The 18,980-nt window shown below is 44.8% G+C and overlaps 1 protein-coding gene across 1 annotated transcript; it reads left to right on the forward strand.

The window, feature by feature from the left end:
• The first annotated feature begins 5,634 nt into the window (after nt 1–5,634).
• Nucleotides 5,635–18,572, forward strand: LOC141049692 (forkhead box protein I2-like). Its single transcript, XM_073546340.1, has 2 exons — nt 5,635–6,263; nt 17,638–18,572. Exons 1-2 carry the CDS (start codon nt 5,762–5,764, stop codon nt 17,904–17,906), a joined length of 771 nt encoding a protein of 256 aa, XP_073402441.1. The 5' UTR covers nt 5,635–5,761; the 3' UTR covers nt 17,907–18,572.
• Nucleotides 18,573–18,980: the final 408 nt, after the last annotated feature.

Raw genomic sequence — 18,980 nt, forward strand, 5'->3', positions numbered from 1 at the left:
CAGCTATTTAAGTGAATTGGATGTGATTTCATAAAAATCTAAAGACGTTACTGAACTGTCTAGTTTTGGAGTATTAATTCCTCTATAGTCTTCTAAGGGGGTGCCTGGATAAAGAAAACAAAAGACCTTTTTTTTATGTAATTGCGGAACGAAAACACTTTGGGACAATTATAAAAAAAAATGGATTTCAATCTGCACCAAATAAGGGGGAGAATAGCTAAAATGCAGCAAAAATGCAATAAGATCGTTATGTAATTTGGCACAAACACCTGGTGAAAACAAAAAAAACTGAAAGTGAAATGGTTATGGCAACTAGAACTAAAGAACAAAGAATGCCATACACTGTATCCACAAAAAGTGTGGTGTCTACTTTTATTCCTAAGTTTATTAATCTTATTTATTTTTCTTAATAATGTCTCTCTTTAAATTGCACAATATTCTCCACAAAAAAAAGTTACGGTAATCTGGTTTTGTAGCCCATTAACTCAAAAGGAAAGTCGATCCTCTCATAGATCACCTGGCCTCCTCCTCATCCCATGAGCCTAATATTGGTGCAGATGGTGTTGGTGCCCACTGTCCAGTGCCTACACACAGGCTGTGTTATCTGGAAAGAGTTAAAATACCTTAAGGCCTCTTTCACAGGTCTGTGTCTCCGCTATGTGGTGACAGTTTTCACACGTACCAGAGACACTTAACATGAAGACCCATTCAAATGAATGGATCTGTGCACATGTCAATGTGTTTCCACGGACCGTGTGTCTGTGGGCAAAACACGCTGACATGTCCGTTTCATACCATCAGCACGGACGGCAAAGCGTCCCACACACGTACACATGGAGAACAGACGTGATGTCCTCCATGTGACGTGCATTGGCACCGGGGAAGAATCTCTACTGTAAGCGCTTTTCCCCAGCGGCAAGTGCTGAAGCCGGCTCTCTTCATTCTCCCCTGCTCTGCCCGTGATCGGCACGAGCAGAGGAAAATAATGAGTTATATTAAGGCTGGGGGTCACACTTGCGAGAAACTCGCATGAGTCTCACGGCTCAATACCCGACACTACGGCTGGCACTTGGACCGGAGTGCTCAGCTGCATAGAAATACATGCAGCCTCACACTCTGGTCCCGAGTGCCGGCGGCAGTGCTGGGTATTGAGACTCGAGACTCGTGTGAGTTTCTCGCAAGTGTGACCCCTGGCCTTAAAGTCCGAATGACAGCAGTTGGGGGCTTTTGGGACTCTTACCCCATCATCCGACACCTAACAGTGACAGTAGGTGCAGATGATGGGGGTAAGAGTCCCAAAAGCCACCACCTGCTGTCGTTCGGACTTTAATATAACGCTCATCATTCTCCTCTGCTCGCGCCAATAGCTGGCAGAGCAGGGGGGAATGATGAGAGCCGGCTTCAGTATCTGCCGCCAGGGAACAGCGCTTACTGTAGCGCTTCTTCCCCAGCGGCTGTCCGTGTGGTACTGATGCAGCACACAGTTGCCACACGTAGTACACACACGGACACGAATATCTCCGGTACCGTTTTTTTCTGGTACTGGAAATAAACAGACGTGTGAAACCTGCCTAATAATGAGGTTAACACTGATTTGAAGACTAGGTGGAAAATAGCCCGTGAGCACATAGGCTTTGTGCTCTCCATTTTCCCAGTGGACCGACAATACCATTTTACCCTTAGACCTCATACAGATGTTGATCACGAATATAGCACATACTCATAATAACCAGTTAGGCTACTTGCATGCCAGTGGTAGTTTTTTTTGTTTTTGGGTTGTCTGAAAAGTGAAGAATTAAAAATGGAGATGCAGATTTTTATTAGTTTCTAATCATGTATCAAACTCGCCGATACGAGTCTATTGCTTTGTGTTAATCGTGGAGACCACATGGATTCAACAATGGAGACCAGGATCAGCGCTATCTTCTGTTTCCACTGCATCTTTTAGATAGCTTCAAAGAGCTTTTATTATAAACTAGATGGTGGCCCGATTCTATCGCATTGGGTATTCTAGAGTCTCTGTTAAAATAAAAAATAGTGATATACTCACCTCCTGACGGCCCCCGGACTCTTTCTCTCCTCTCACCACGCTCCCGGAATCTTCCGGTCCCAGTAAGTGAACTGCATTCACTTTTATGCTGTTACCTAATGTATTGTACGCAAGTTACACCCAGAGCTGCAGTCACTGTTCTGCTGTTACCTAATGTATTGTACTCCAGTTACACCCAGAGCTGCAGTCACTGTTCTGCTGTTATCTAATGTATTTTACGCAAGTTACACCCAGAGCTGCTGTCACTGTTCTACTGTTATCTAATGTATTGTACTCCAGAATATGTACAGGACTGTGCCTGTGTAATGAGCGACGCAGCAGTGATGCCTTTAACAGCTGTAATGTCCCTGTACAATAAGTAATGCGGCCGTGTTGCCTCAACGACTAAGCAACTGTCTGATTGGTCGCCGCCTAACTGCCGCGACCAATCAGCGAGGTTTGATTTCCATTACAGACAGACAGACAGAATAAGACAATTATATAGTAGACTAGATGGTGGCCCGATTCTATCGCATCGGTATTCTAGAGTCTCTGTTAAAATAAAAAAATAGTGATATACTCACCTCCCGATGGCCCCCGGACTCTGTCCCTCTTCTCACCACGCTCCCGGCATCTTCCGGTCCCAGTAATGCTTAGCGCGAAACACCACTGATTACGTCGCGCTCTCGCAAGAGTGATGTCATCTCCGGCCCTTCTCGCTAAGCATTACTGGGACCGGAAGATGCCGGGAGCGTGGTGAGTAGATAAAAGATTAAAACACTGGTTTACACAATGCATTTCGGCTGCTTACAGCCTTCATCAGGTTCTGTTTTATTAAGAGCGGCCAGTCTTCTAGCTGCTCTGACATCTGCACAAATCAGTCCGAGCATGGACTGGCTGCGGCTCTCCTGATCCGAGCGGCTTAGTTATATATGAAGCAAACACACTCAGATCAGGAGACTTTCGGCAACTCCATGTATTGTGGTACATACTGTATTTGGACCAATTTGTATGGACGTCAGAAGCGGGTCTTAATGATGGGTATGCAGGAACAGGCGCGCCTAATTCATAAGAGGCAAACGTCCCTTTATGAATTTGGCACATCAGTAGCGTGCACCTATGTACTCCTTGCCATTGATATTATTACAGTCAGGGATTGGAGTAACGCTTCTGGCGTAAGGAACGCCGCCACCTTTAATAAATTTGTTCAGTTCCTCGCCTTCTCAACACATTTTGGCAGACCTGGTGGAAACCTGTCACAAAAAACACCACGTCACACTAATTCTGCGATGTTCAAAGAGATTTTACACCAAAAGTCCGGCATAAGCAGCATGATGAATCATGGTCAGTAATTGGCGCAAACTTTCTGTATGTAAAACCTGCAGTATTTTATAGTATAAGCTGCTGCACTCTTTTTGTGAAAAAATTGAGTTAAAAAAAATAAAATAAAATCTGCAGCATGACACAATCTATATCATAGAAATGTACCTTTGGGCTGTGTGCCCACCACAGTTTTTGACTGTATTTTCACTGTGTTAAAAAAAAAGCAGCATCATACATTTCCAGAAAAGTGGATGGGATTTATAGAAATCTCATGCCCAATGTGCTGGTTTGTTTTTGTTTTGTTTTTTTAACTCCACATAAACCGACCTGCGGTGTAGGATTCAAGTGTTCAGATTTTTTCTATGCAAAACACGCACTGACTAATAGGCTATGTTCACGTGTTTTTCCAGTGGTTTTTAATACTTTTTGTTAATGCAGATTTTCAGCTGCCTTTCACAGCACCAGCAAAGACTTGGAGATTTCAGAAATCTTATACACACACCTTGTTATTTTTTCCTGACTGTTTTGTCAAATAGCTTGTTTTTTGCAAAATGCAGCATGTTACATATTTCAGCATTTTTGCAGCGTTTTTCTCCCATTGAAAGCAATGAGTAAGTGCAAAAAATGCAGGTAAGGCCGGTTTCACATTTGCGTTACAGGCCGCAGCGCCGGCCTGCGCACGGCCGCCGCTAAGCCCCGCCCTCTGCCGCTCCTCCGGCGGTAGCCAAGCGCATGACGCTGCATGCGTCCCCTACCTTTATCACTGAGGACGCAGGCCTTTTGACGATGCGCCAAGCGCAACCAAATTGCAACAGGTTGCGTTTGGCGCTGGTCGGCGCACTGCCAAAAGGACGCAGGCGCCGCCAAACGCATACTGCGCATGGCTTGCATACTCAGTGATAAAGATAGGGGACGCATGACGCATGCAGCGTCATGCGCCCAGAGGCGGAGCTACCGCCGGAGGCGCGGCAGGGCCGGGGCTTAGCGGCGGCCGTGCGCAGGCCAGCGTTGCGGCCTGTAACGCAAATGTGAAACCGGCCTAACAGGTTTTGCTGTGTTATTGGTGCCGAAACCTGATGAAGATGAATCAGATTATTTTTTTATGCAATAAAGTATATCAGCATGCACAAGAGACATATGTACCCTGACAAAAAATGCAGTAAAAAATACAGCAAAAAAAGTGACTAAAACTAAGCAAAAACAGCTTTTTTTCTGCAAAGTTGGTTTCCTTAATAGTCAGTGAAAAAAACATGGTGTGTGCATGAGACTTCTGAAATCTCAGACTTTGTTGGTACTGTGAACCACAGCTGAAAATTTGCATTAAAAAATGCAAAGTGTGAACATGGCCTAATAGTCATTGCGTCTTTTACCTGTATATTTTTGGCATCTAATGCAAGTCTATGGAAAAAATCTGAACATTTGAACCCTAAACCGCAGTTTATGTGGAATTTAAAAAAAAGCATCAAAAATGCAACGTGTGAACATAGCCTTAAAAAAGTTGTGTCAAACACCAGGAGGCATCAAAAACAAAGCAGCTTTATTTAAAACACAACATAAAATGCAGCAATAAAACATATGTAAAAAAACACTTCCAAGTAACCTAATTTACTTAAATAGGTGCAGAAAATCTGCAACATCAAAAACTTACCAAAGCTCATGGTGGGAATGCCGCCATTTGGTTTAGATTTTAACCTTTCATTTCAATAAGAAAACTAAACCTGTAGGTTAAACCCTCTAAAATGGCGTTGTGGTTTTTACGCAACAAAATGCGCATATGAAAATGTCTGGAAATATGCAGAAAATGTGCACAGACTTTAGATGCTGAATTGGCACCAACGTATAAACCCTGACACAGAGATAGGCTGCGCTGGCTCAATTTTACCAATATGCTTGTGCTGGGATCCTGATAATAGGAAGCTCAATCGAAAAACTGGCATAAATACATCAACACCAAACCACCATGTAAAAGATGGGTCTAGTTTTGTGATGAACTTTATGTAGTGCATGGAAATAGCATCCTAAGGCCATGTTCTCACTGCATTTTGGTCAGTGTTTGTAAGTCATACTCAGGAGTGGGTCACAAATGCCAAGTAGAAAAAAAAAAGTACAATATAAACTTCTGCTCCAATAGTTCAACTCCTGGTTTTTGGCTTACAAGCATTGATGTAAAATATTGATGTGTGAACGTGGAATTATAGATGGTGAATACAGGAGACGGGTCCTAATAAGGGGAGGGCTGGGGCGGCACTGGCTTCATTACTATAACCTGTTTCAGCTACTTTGGGGCTTGATTGGAAATTGCCTGCTAGTTATACAGAAGGTTATTACTCCAATGCAATCACCCATCTTGGAGATCATTAGCAGGCTGAGTCTTGTTTCCATCCCTGATCAAGCAGCTTTCAGGTTGGTATGGATGACTTTGGGAAGTATACAGCCAGGACCCAACTGGAACTCACCAGTACACAGGATTTAGAGAACTTGGAGTTCGACTCTCTATCTGACTATACAGAGCCAAATGTCAGCCAAGAACAGTGGTTGGGTGACTCCATGAATCCTCCGTGCCTTGATGGGAATGGTTTCAAAAATTTGCCAAGTGGCAATGCCAACAACCAAGTTCAAGTCTTGACTCCTTCTGATGAGTTGAGAATGGTGGAGGAGCCCTATTTGCCTCATCTAAACTATACTGACCTGCTCCAAACTGTGAAACCACCTTACTCCTTCTTGGATTTGATAATGATGGCTCTTGAGAACGCACCCGAGCAGAAACTGACTTCTCGCCAGATCTTTACCTATGTGGTCGAAAGGTTTCCTTTCTATAGGATGGACCAGGCCGGCTGGCAGAACTCCATCAGACACACCTTGTCAGTCAACAACTGCTCTAAGAAGGTGGCTAGGGACAAGTGTGTCAAAGGTGAGTGGCATTTTAGGAGCCTCAACATTTAAATTTTATTGTGCAATATTTACTACATACTGGATTTGTGTGTTAAAAAAATATATAAAATTTTAAATCGGGTCAATATTATAGTTTGGAAAATTGCTAAGTGGTGTTTCTCTTAAAGGTTTTCATTATATACTAAGTTAAAACTTCTCAGTTAAATTTGCTGTCAATGGATGAGAAGAGTCCAAATTTCTATCTACAGCCTAAAATCTGTATTATAAAAAGTCACTCCTAAAGGGTGATGCTATACGGCTGTGTTTTTGCCACTGTGGAAATGCTTAAACGTATCCTATGGGATTCCACAGTTGCTGTGCCCATGCTGCGGATTTTACCACTGCGGAATCGCATAGCGGTAAAATCCGCAGCTTTGTCTGTTATTTCTGCGGAATCACGGCGATTCCGCCGCCATAGGATTGCATTGAAACGCTCACTTTACGCATGTGGCTATGCGTAAAGTGAGCGCTTCGTGTGCGGTGGTACCCAGGGCCTGGAGGAGAGGAGACTCTCCTCCAGGCCCTGGGTACCGTATTCCTGTAAAAAATAGAATTAAAATAAAAAAAATAGGGATATATTTACCCTCTCTCCCAAGTTATGCTTCAAATCGCTTGGAAAAACGCATGCGTTTTACCAGTGGCGGGGAGTTGCGGTAATATTGCAAACAATTCCGCAGCATTTCTGCAATGTGGGCACATGGCCTACAGCTGTGACAGACCCTGGGAGCTGTGGTGTCCTGCTGTATGTTAAGTATTGACCGGAAGGTTCACATTGGTATGTTACATTGCTCTACAGCGCCACTACAGGGGAGACCAAATATTACATGTTGGAAATTGAAATGACAGGTTGTCATTGTACTACATGTATCTGTGTGGGGTCACAGGTAAGGGGTCATTTTAGTTAATAGATGGCTTCTCATTCAGGACCCTCAACTATATTATAGGGGTAACCCAATCCCGCTCGCTTCTGCATCAGGTGATGAACGGGGCTGTTGACACTACTGATGGTGCACGAGCGGCAAGTAGAATGCAGCTGAGCTACTTCTTAGAATTGGATGGGTGCGTGATAATGGCAGGTTGCTCTTGCCAGGCAGCCGATCTATATAGATGTAACATTCCCAGTCTCGCACACATCTGATGTGGAAGTGAGTAGGGCTGGAATACCCCCCCCCCTTTAACTCCCAAATATTTTGTAAACCAAACTCTATTTATTTTCCCCGATCGGAACAGAAGCATAGAATTAAATTAATACGAATGCAGTCCTATGTTTAATCAGATTGTATTCGTACGATTTAATTGCAAGAGGGAGCGAGCCCTTAATATCAAAAAATCCCCATCACTACAACTAACTAATAAAAAAAAAAAAAAAAAAAAAAAAAAATTGAGCTTGGTTTGAGTTGATACACATGCAGCATATAAATGCATGTTACATTGGCCATAAAACCTGCAAAAGACGAAGTGAGCAAGAACCCTGCTGCAACTAAATAAGTAAAAGCAAAAGTGCATCTAAATAGAGTTTTTAGTAATCCTGATTTTTAATCAAAAGTAGCATGAAAGCCATCCCACCACGACACGGTGACTCTGTTCGGGATAGTCCTACACTGTCTAATAATAAAAACCTTGCCTTGTGTCAAAGTTGACATGTATATAAGGCTTCCCCAGACTGGTGTCTACTGTTTGGGACCCAGTCCTCTTGTCTGCCCTTGCTCACACATTGAGGTCAACTTTGACACAAGGCAAGGTTTTTAATATTAGGCAGTGTAGGACTATCCCGAACAGAGTCACTGTGTCGTGGTGGGATGGCTTTCATGCTACTTTCAAAAACCGTATTACTAAAAACTCTGTATTATTTAGATGCACTTTTGCTTTTACTTTAGTTACAGCAGGGTTTTTGCTCAATTTGTCTTTTGCATGTTAACTGCTAACTCATGTAGCTGGATTCATGTTTGTCTTTATTTTTTTTGCAAATATGGGTCAGAAACTTGCCTGTACATGGTGCATATTATGGACACTTTAGGCTGAGTGCAGACGTACTTTTGAGCCCTGCAGATTTTTCCGCACAGAATTGAAGAAATCCGCAGGTCAAATTACCTGCATTTTCTTTTTTTTTTTTTTTTTTTTCCCTGCGGATTTCTCCCATTTTTAGGCTGTGTGCCCACGATGCAATTTTGTGTTTTTGCCGCGAATTTTGGCGCAAAAACGTTTAAAAATCGTGTACAGAACGCCCCCCATGCATTCCTATGGCATTCTGCACATGCTGTGCTAATGCTGCGCTTTTTTCTGTGGCGGAATCGCGTCACGGAAAAAATCGCAGTATGCTCATTCTTTTGTGCGGAATCGCAAAGAATTGCCGCGATGCCGCACCCGTAGGAATGCATAAGAATCGCTTACTTCCCGCATATTGCTATGCCCACCATGCGCAAAGTTAAGCGTCTCATGTGCGGTTGGTACCCACGTCGTGGAGGAGAGGAGACTGTCCTCCAGGCCCTGGGTACCATACCCCTGTGTTTAAAAAAAAAAAAAAAAAAAAAAAAAGGGGTATATTTACCTTCCAACATCCCGCGCTGCGTTCCCAGTAATGCCTTGCGGCAAGGACCTGTGATGATGTAGTCTCGCGTGACTCTAGCGGTCTCTTGAGATCACTATAGCAACGCGAGACAAACGTCATCACAGGTCTCGCAAGGCATCGCTGGGAACGGGAGCGTCGCTGAGACTGCGCGGGACGTCGGAAGGTAAATATACCCCGATTTTATCATTTTTAACATTCCATCTTTTACTATTGATGCTGCATAGGCGGCCTCAATAGTAAAAAGCTGCTCACACTTGTCAAACACTATGTCTGACGAGTGTGACCAACCTCTCAATCACTTTCCAAGCAATGCTTCAGATCGCTTGGAAAGTGCTTGAATAATCGCACGCGAAAATCGCGGCAAAATCGCGATCATAATCGCAGAAAAAAATGCACAAATTTCTGGGAAGGAGTCTGGTTTTTGTGTCCGGAAAAAAATGCTACGTGGGAACATAGCCTCAATGCGGTTTTCCACTGTGGATTTCCCCCCCTGCGACTTTGGAGACTGGGGAGGTGGAAAACCGCACAAAAGAAGTAACATGCTGCGGATTTTGTACCGCAGGAAAACCATGCAGGAAAAAACCGCAGCGTCTGCACAGCAGGTTTTTTGTTTTTTTTTCAATTGATTTTTATGCTACTGTACATCACAATGCAGATATGCAGCGCTTATGCGCAGTAAAATCCGCTGGATACCTGCATCTTGTGCACACAGCCTTATTCTTGCCCCAAATGCATCATGCTCTAGAATTTTTTTTTTTTCCATGTTTATTTAAAAAAAAAAACTTCTTAACCCCGAGCCTGTTTTTGCCTTCGTGACCGGGCCTATTTTTTCAATTCTGACCACTGTCACTTTGAGGTCATAACGCTAGAACGCTTCAACGGATCCTGCTGATTCTGACATTGTTTTCTCGTGATATATTGTACTTCATGACAGTGGTAAAATTTCTTTGCTATGACTTGCGTTTATTTGTTAAAAATATGCAAATTTGGTGAGAATTTTGCAATTTTCAATTTTTATGCCCTTAGATCAGAGTTATATCGCACAAAATAGTTAATAAATAATATTTCTCACATGTCTACTTTACATCTGCACAATTTTGGAAACAAAATTTTTTTTTGTTAGGAAGTTATAAGGGTTAAAAGTTGACCAGTGATTTCTCATTTTTACAACAAAATTTGCAAAACCATATTATATTTTTTTTTTTTTGGGACCACCTCACACTTGAAGTGAGTTTGGGGGGTCAATATGACAGAAAATACCCGAAAGTGACACCATTCTAAAAACTGCACCCCTCAAGGTACTCAAAACCACATTCAAGAAGTTCATTAACCCTTCAGGTGCTTCACAGGAATGAATAGAATGTGGAGGGAAAAATAAACATTTCCTTTTCTTTCCCAAAAATTTTCCTTTAACTTTTTTTTTTTTTTTTTTTTTTTTTTACTTTCGCAAGGGTAACAGAAGAAAATGGTCTATACATTTTGTTTTTCAATTTCTCCTGAGCATGCCGATACCCCATATGTGAGAGAATAATACTGTTTGGGCGCACAGCAGAGATTAAAAGGGAAGGAGCACCACTTGACTTTTGGAATGCAAAATTGGCTGGAATCGATAGCGGACACCATGTTGCGTTTGGAGAGCCTCTGACATGCCTAAATAGTGGAAACCCCCAACAAGTGACCCCATTTTGGAAACTAGACCCCTTAGGGAACTTATGTGTATTGAGCACCTTGAACCCACAGGTGCTTCACAGAAGTTTATAACATAGAGCCGTGGAAATTAAAAAAAAAAAAACAAGCAACATTTTTCACATATAAATTGTTTTAGCTTCATATTTTGCATTTTTATAAGGGTAACAGGAGAAATTGCTCCATGCAATTTCTTCTGAGCATGCCGATACCCCATATGTGGGAGAATACTACTGTTTGGGCGCACGGCAGAGCTTGGAAGGGGAGGAGTGCCATATTGGAGAGCAGATTTTGCTGGAATTGTTTGTGGGTGACCTGTCACATTGTCAGAGCCCTTGACGTGCCTAAACAGTGGAAACCCCCAATAAGTGACCCCATTTTGGAACCTAGACCACCCCCCATGGAACTTATCTAGATGTGTAGTGGGCACTTTGAACGCCCAAGTGCTACACAGAAGTTAATAACGAAGAGCCGTGAAAATAAAAAAAATCATATTTTTTCCACAAAAAACTACCTTTTCGCCCTCAATTTTTTCCAAAGGGTAACCAGAGAAATTAGACCCCAACAGTTGTTGTGCAATTTGTCATGAGTATGCTGACACCCCATATGTAGGGATAAACCACTGTTTGGGTGCATGTCAGAGCTTGGAAGGGAAGGAGCGCCATATTGGAGTTCAGATTTTGCTGGAATGTTTTGAGGATGTCATGTCACATTGTCAGAGCCCCTGAGGTGCCAGAACAGCATAAGGCCGGTTTCACATTAGCGCTTTTTCAGCGCACGCACGGCCGGGTGTAGCTCCGCCCCCGAGCCGGCTCTCTGCCCGGCGTGCCCGCCCCTTGCTTGTAGCGCCGCCTACTAGCGGACAGCGGCGCCTGCGATCGGCGCACCCTATCTTTAGCATAGGGTGCGCAGATCGTGCGCAGGCCGTGCGCTACTTGCGCTTTGACCTGCGCTGCGCACTTTTGACGGTGCGCCGTGCGCGCCAAAATCAAACTTTTCGGATTTTCCAAAATTTTCCACCTCCATATTTATACCAGGAATGGCATTAAAATTAGGGATGAATGGAGTAGCCGAATCCGAAGCCTCCCATCTGGAAAATGCTACATCAAGAGGCAAAGCCCCTTGGACACTGACGTGCGCCAGTTCACGAGCACTAGGGACAGCGTTAATACTGGGCATTGTTCTGAGTTGGAGACGTTTCTCCAGAAGTGCTATTTGTCCTTCTTGTTGTACTGGTCCTTGTGTGTGAAGATGGACCAGAATCACTGCTCATTTCTGAGCTATCATTGTCGCTGCTACTAAAGCCCACGAAATCCACATCGCCATCTGACTCTGCACTTTCTTCACTGTCAGAACATAACAGTGCATAAGCTTCCTCTGTACTATAATACGGACGGGCCATTTTATTAGTTTTTATTTTTTTTTTCCAGAAATAGAAAAGACTGACGTAACCGTAACTCTAGCCTAAGGCCTCTTTCACACATCAGGTTTTTGCAGTCAGGCGCGATCCGGCGGTTTTGACAGAAACCGGATCCGGCGAAATGCAATGCCGGATCCGGTTTCCCCCCCATTGACTTGCATTTACGCCGGATAGCGCCGGATGGCCATGAGTTTCATCCGGTTTTCGCCGGATCCGGCAATGTGTCGCAATGTGTCGCGATCCGGCGTCTGGAAAAAACGTCTACTGTAACGTTTTTTGTCTCCGGCGAAAAAGCCGGACACGCCGGATCCGGCGCGTCCGGCTTTTTCACACAATGAAAGCCTATGAGCGCCGCAATGCGCCGGATCCGGCGAAAGCCTGATCCGGCGGCCGGATCCGGTTTTTTGGTCTGAGCATGCTCAGTAGCTCTGCCCACAAGACATATATAAAAGCAAGACAGTGGGACCCACAGTCACACCCAACATGCCACCCAAGACAGCAACCAGGCGCAGGAGAAGGCAGGAGACATCTGCATCAGCACCACCCCAATTGGAGCAGCATGCTGAACAACGGGAGGGGAGTCCAGCAGCAGATGAGAGACGGTAATTATCAAATCACCCATTCCTCCAAACTAGGGCTATTGAATATCAAGATATTCATTGGCCCTTTGTTTCTCTTTATTCAACAGCCGCCCAATAGATGCTGCAGCAGCAGCAGCAGCAATGGCAGCAGCTGGAACACCACCCACAGGCATGGAGTGTGGCCACCAGGAAGACAGCACATCATCTTCTGGGAGCCCTCCCTCGCATCGTCAGCATTTGACGGTAAGTTTTTATTTCCAAAATCCATCTTCTCTGTAATATATGTCTATTCATGGCCTTTTATTTCAAAACAGGAATCACAAGATGAAGAGGAGCTCCCAGAAGAAGGAAGGGGTGGACAGACACCTGGAGTGGGCTCACAATTGGTAAGTTTTTTGCATCAAACGCAGAAACACAACATCACACAACACATAGAAAACAATGTTCTGCAGACCACACACAGCAAACAAATGCCTACATCCAAAGACATAACTTTTTTTGTTTTCTTCTCTAGTCTTCCCAATCTGGTGCTTGGCCAAGAGGTCCTCGCAGTGCCTCCCAGGGTCGTCGGCGACAGCAATGCGGCGGTCACCAGCGTGTAAGTATAAATATTTTTGCTTTGTTTTTTTGCACTTTTTATTTCATTTCTTTTGTGGAGGCTAATTATGTTATTTTTGTCTTTTTCTTTAACAGCCTTCACAGCGTGCTCCCGACTCTGACGTTGAGGATGGAGGACTCGATGTGGACCACCTCATCGATCTCGTCAGAGAAAGGGAGCCGCTCTGGAATATGGCTGACCGCCGCCACGCTGACCTGATCGTTACCCGACGACTCTGGGAGGAAATCTGTTCGCTCCTTGTGGGCCGCTGGGAGGACCTCGATGTTCGGGCCCAGATTACAGAGCGTAAGTATATACAGTACCGGTTGCTTGATTTAAACCAGTGTTTCCCGAACTCCAGTCCTCGTGGTCCCCACGGATCATGTGTTCAGGATTTCTATTTACTATGGAAATCCTGAAAACATGACCCCTGGGGACCATGAGGACTGGAGTTTGTGAAACACTGATGTTGTATACTAACCACTCCTTTCTCGTTTCAGGGAACAGAATTGTGAATCGGTGGCGGTCTGTGAGGGATCGTTTCAAGAAGGAGTTCAATAAAGAGATGCGGGCCCCGAGTGGATCTGAAGTACGCAGAAGCCCTGTCGTTCCTCCGGGAAACAATGGTCACCAGAAGGTAAATATTACACACCACATGTGAAAACAAATGTTAGATGTAAATTTTTTTTTTCAGCCAGGGCCATACCATGTCAGTATTTTAATTGTTTTTTTTTCTCTTTATTCCACAGCACGGTGAGCAGCACTCGGGAGCCGGCACGATTGGACCCTTCTGAGGCGATCCCTGAGGAGACCGGCACCGAGGGACACTTCGACCGCCCCGGTACATCTGCACCTTCCCAGCCTTCCCACACATTCGACCCATCTGTCCCATCCACCAGCACAGGAGCATCGTGGCCGCCTACATTACATGAAGCTGCTGGTGAGGAGATCGCTTTCCCTTTACCCCACCCTTCTGCCCCTGCCACCTCTAGTACACCTGCGGGTACTGGGCGGCAGAGGGGTCAGGAAAAGACTTATGCGCCAGAGTTCTTGCATCTGAATGCATCTTTCCAGAACTGTCAAAGTCTTGTCAGAGCAAAACTCCGCAGGCTATCAGCAGATGAACTCCAGCATTCTGGAGGTGAAGACACTTCTGCAAACCATGCATTCAGAAGCAAGATCTTCGCCAAACCACACCTTTTTCAGGTCTGTTGTGGAGCGCATGGAAACGCTCTCTCCTGCCCAGCAGATGCATGTAATGCATTCATGCCACGCTGCTCTCCAGCAAGTTACCTCCTCCTCCCACCACAGTAGTTCCTCCACCTGCACCCCCTCCAGCCACTTTCCATCCTCCCCCCTCCTATTACATCTACACCCCCTCCAGCCACTTTCCATCCTCCCCCTCCAGCCACTTTCCATCCTCCCCCTCCTATTACATACCATCCACTTTCCATCCTCCCCCTCCTATTACATACCATCCACCTCCCCAGTACCAGACATCTCCCCACTTCCAGCAACCTCCCCAGTACCAGACATCTCCCCACTTCCAGCAACCTGCCCCGTACCAAACTCCTTCCCCATACAACTTGCCATCAACATCATCTGCTCCTACAGTCCCTGCCCAACCCTCCACTCCACCACCCACTACCTCTTCTGCTTCCCACATGTCCACCCATTCTGTAGTTTTTTCCACACCTTCACCTCTAACTGTTCCTTCCCCCACCACGATCCCAGTCCTCTCTCCACACTCCCATTGTCGAAGTGTCCCGCAGCCCCTACAGCAGTATTTCCACCACACACTACACCGAATTATAATGTGTGTATTTAAATAAAAATGACCAGTTTTATGGTTTCAGTTTTATAGTTTCAAATTTTTATTAAAATTTTAAAAAAGTTTACTAAAAAAAACATTTTTCAATAAAAGTTAAATTATTTTACACTGGTTATCTGTCATTTCTTTCTGCGGCGAAAAAGGTTAAATACAGGGTATTTAAAAGGTGAAATGGTATTCAAAACTAGGTATATAACTGTGGGTAAATTTTAGCTTTTTGCCACAGTTGTGTTCCTGGTTGTGTTTGAAGCAAAGTATTTCACCTAAAAAGTTGTGTTTATTGTTGGTGATTTCCTAACAATGTACACAACTTTTGTTAAAAGGTGAAATACTTTGCATAAAACACAACCAGGTACACACCTGTGGCCTAAAGCTAAAAATAGTAAGACCATGACAAGATAGCCAACTTTGGTTGGCAAAGGTATATACTGTTGGTACAGAAGGTACACAAGTTTGGTTAGGGCACAAATCTTTCACACTGTCATCCTGCCAGTGTACTCTGCCTTGAGGTGACATAAAGTATAGTGCAAAATTGTCCCTCATTACTGAAACCGTCACAGAACTTCTAGTGGTAATGTCATGGTAATCTTGCAAGGTGGTTTCTTCAGAGGTGTCCTCAATGGAAATGGGTTCCTTGCAGATAACAAAATTGTGGAGTACCACGCAAGCTTTGATCACCTCGTCCACAGTTTCTGTCTTGAGGTTGATCACAGTCAATAGGACCCGCCATTTGGCTGTCAGAATACCAAAGGTACATTCAACCATTCTTCTTGCTCTTGTGAGGCGGTAATTAAAAATGCGTTTTGGTCTTGTCAATCCTCTGCTAGAGTACGGTTTCAAAAGGTGTTCTGACAGCTGGAAGGCTTCATCCCCTACACAGACAAATGGCATAGGTGGACCAGATGTTTGCGGCAGCGGTCTAGGTGGTGGGAACTGGAAGGTGTTTCCATACAGTTTACGCCCCATGGCAGACAGTTTGAAAACTTGAGAGTCATTGGAGCGGCCATAGGCCCCAATATCAACCGCAATAAATTTGTATTCCGCGTCAGCGATGGCCTTGAGGACAATTGAAAAATATTTCTTGTAATTGAAATATTCCGATCCCGATCCAGCTGGCTTTACAATGCGGATATGTTTCCCGTCCACAGCGCCCAAGCAGTTTGGAAACTGACATATCTGTTGAAACTTGTCAGCAATTTCAATCCACCTCTCTGTTGTGGGCTCTGGTAAAAACTCTTCAGCTAAGGAGTCCCACAGTGCACGGCATGTGTACTTCACAATTCCAGATATGGTGGAAATCCCGAGTCTGTACTGGAAATGCAGTGACGAAAGGGATTCTCCAGTTGCAAGAAATCTGTGGGGAATTAACAAACAATAAATTAGTTTTAAATCACAGCATTACATACCAAAACTGACCTATAACACTTGGAGATACAAACTACCACCAACAAGATTGCAGTGAAAGTGTGCTCTGATGCGATCAAATCCAATAAATGTGGCTTACCTTAAAGTCACCATCAGACGCTCTGCGGGTGAAACTGAGAAGCGGCAATAGGTGTCCGCTTTTCTTATGAGGTGTGCAATGCGCTCCACCAAGTAATCAAAATTCTCCATTTTCATCCTAACATATCCAAAAAATTTATCCGGGTTTCCCCACGCGTCATTCTCTTGGCTGTGATGGGGTGGATCCACAAACGTCGTCTACGATGCCTGATGCGCTGCTGTCTCGCTCTCTCCTTCTCCAGAACAATCACCCTCAAACGATTCGCCTCCGCTATAAAATCCGCCAAATTCTTCAAAATATTTCCAATGACAACATCCATCTTCGCCAGTACTTGCTCTTCTCTCCAACCTGCACTTTCTCCTCTACAACCTGTCAAATAAGGGCTGTAGGAACATGCTATATATAGTTTTCCAGTAGCCAATCCCGTTCGGAAGGCCACAAGGGTCAATTTTAAAAACCGGGTCCGGCGTAATCCGTCGAAAAACGGATGAACCGGATGAGATGGATCCGGTTTTGTCTGTCAAGAAAAAGACGGATCCGGCAGAAAACCGGATCCGTCACATCAGGTTTTACTAAACATTTGCCGGATCCGGCATTCCGGCACGACGCCGGATCGCACCTGACGCCGAAAACCTGATGTGTGAAAGTAGCCTAACAGTAACCCTAACTGTTACTAGCCCTAACCTGCCTTATCTGTGTTTTATAGCACAATTGCTGCCTGGCACAGCTGTTGCCAGCAGCACTTGTAACACTGTTTCTCCGCAAATCTCTCACTGACAGGAGCTCTGAGGAGAAACAGCATTTTTATAAGGCAGATCGCTGGGAAAGTTTGTTGCTACAACAAACTTTTCCCAGCTAGCTCTCTCATTGGCTGCTGTGATCTGACGTCATCAGGGCCTGAACCAATCAGGTCTCGATGAGGTCAGGGGTCGCAGCATGCATTGTGCGCCGGGATCCCTGCATTATAAGGTACGTGGGGGTCCCGGGGGGCACAAAACCGCCGACAGTAGATAAACGTCGGCGCTGCACAAAACCCAGCAAGCGCCGACGTTTATCTACCATTGGCGGTCGGGAAGCGGTTAAATTCCTTAAACTCACCATGAATATGGTCTTATTAATTTTTTTTTTCTCAACATCTTCATTGTCACCTTTGTCTTCTCCACAGGGCTAGGATGTTACTGGACACTGGATCAAAGCTGCGTTAAGATGCTAAATAACGGCAAACTCAAAGGGCAGCGGAAAAAGTACGACTATGACTGTAATCGCTACAAAAAGCTGGATGACAAAAATAATGTGCAGTCCCCGAATTCTTCTCCAACTTTGGACGCAGACTCTTGTCTCTCAGCTGCCATAAATGCTTTGTTGAATGATGGTATGTCCACCAATCTCGAGGAGGACGTCTCACCCACCATACAGTATTACACCGAATCCTAAACTTGCCCCATTGACAACAACCACAATCCGTCTCTGTCTGGAGAATCTATTGTCCAAGCGAACCTACCTAAAGTCTTGGCATTACCCAACGCATACTTTGTAACTGGGAAATGGAGATGTGATGAGGACTTTATTTTAATTTTTAATTCTACTGGTCCCTGGTTTTAACTTTCAATGTACTCTTAATGTACTTTATTTAATCAACAGATCCGACCCATGCACTGGTAAATTGGCACTTGCCTTAATTCCCCTTTTAGCGTGGGGGAACAAGAGACTTGTTTGGAAGCTACTCTCTTTTGCCCATTACATTACGGAGTGGTTGTGCCTTCTCTGGACATGTTTCATTCTTTTCATGAACATTCACTAAGCGCTAATGGTCTAACTAGCAAAAGCTTGATGTGTAGGGTCAACTGGTGACCCTGTCTGATTTTGTAGTGGTTTCTATAATGGAGGCGCAAACAAAAAAAAAAAAAAAAAAAAAAACTGAATATAGTAGTCTTAGGCTAATTTCACATTTGCGCTTTTGAGCGCAGCGACGGCCTGCGCATGGCTGCCGCTAAGCCCTGCCGTGCCTCTGCCGGTAGCTCCGCCTACCGGCGCATGACGCTGCATGCGTCCTGCGTCCCCTATCTTTATCGCTGGGGGCGCAGGCCGCGTGCAGTATGCGTTTGGTGGCGCATGCATCCTTTTCACGGTGCGCTGACCAGCGCTAAACGCAACCTGCTGCAGTTTGGTGGCGCACCGTGAAAAGGACGCATGCGCCGCCAAACGCATACTGCGCACGGCCTGCGCCCCCAGTGATAAAGATAGGGGACGCATGCAGCGTCATGCGCCGGTAGGCGGAGCTACCAGCGGAGGTGCAGCAGGGGGCGGGGCTTAGCGGCGGCCATGCGCAGGCCGTCGCTGCGCTCAAAAGCGCAAATGTGAAATTAGCCTTACTTGATGCTGTAAATATGGCTTTTTTTTAAATTCTTTTTATATATTCTTAAATTCCAATTGACCCTACAAGGCTTTGATCAACCAAGGACAATCAGTTTGCCAGCGATATGCCCTGTTTGGTATTTTAGCAAGATA

This window comes from Dendrobates tinctorius, unplaced genomic scaffold (assembly GCF_039654945.1).
Source record: "Dendrobates tinctorius isolate UK_male_01 unplaced genomic scaffold, ASM3965494v1 ptg000147l, whole genome shotgun sequence".
Lineage (NCBI taxonomy): Eukaryota > Metazoa > Chordata > Amphibia > Anura > Dendrobatidae > Dendrobates > Dendrobates tinctorius.

Coding starts and splice junctions, on each gene's coding strand:
- LOC141049692 (XM_073546340.1), top strand. CDS start 5,762: ATGGATGACTTTGGGAAGTATACAGCCAGGACCCAACTGGAACTCACC. Junction 6,264..17,637: donor TAGGGACAAGTGTGTCAAAG/GTGAGTGGCATT, acceptor TCTTCTCCACAG/GGCTAGGATGTTACTGGACA.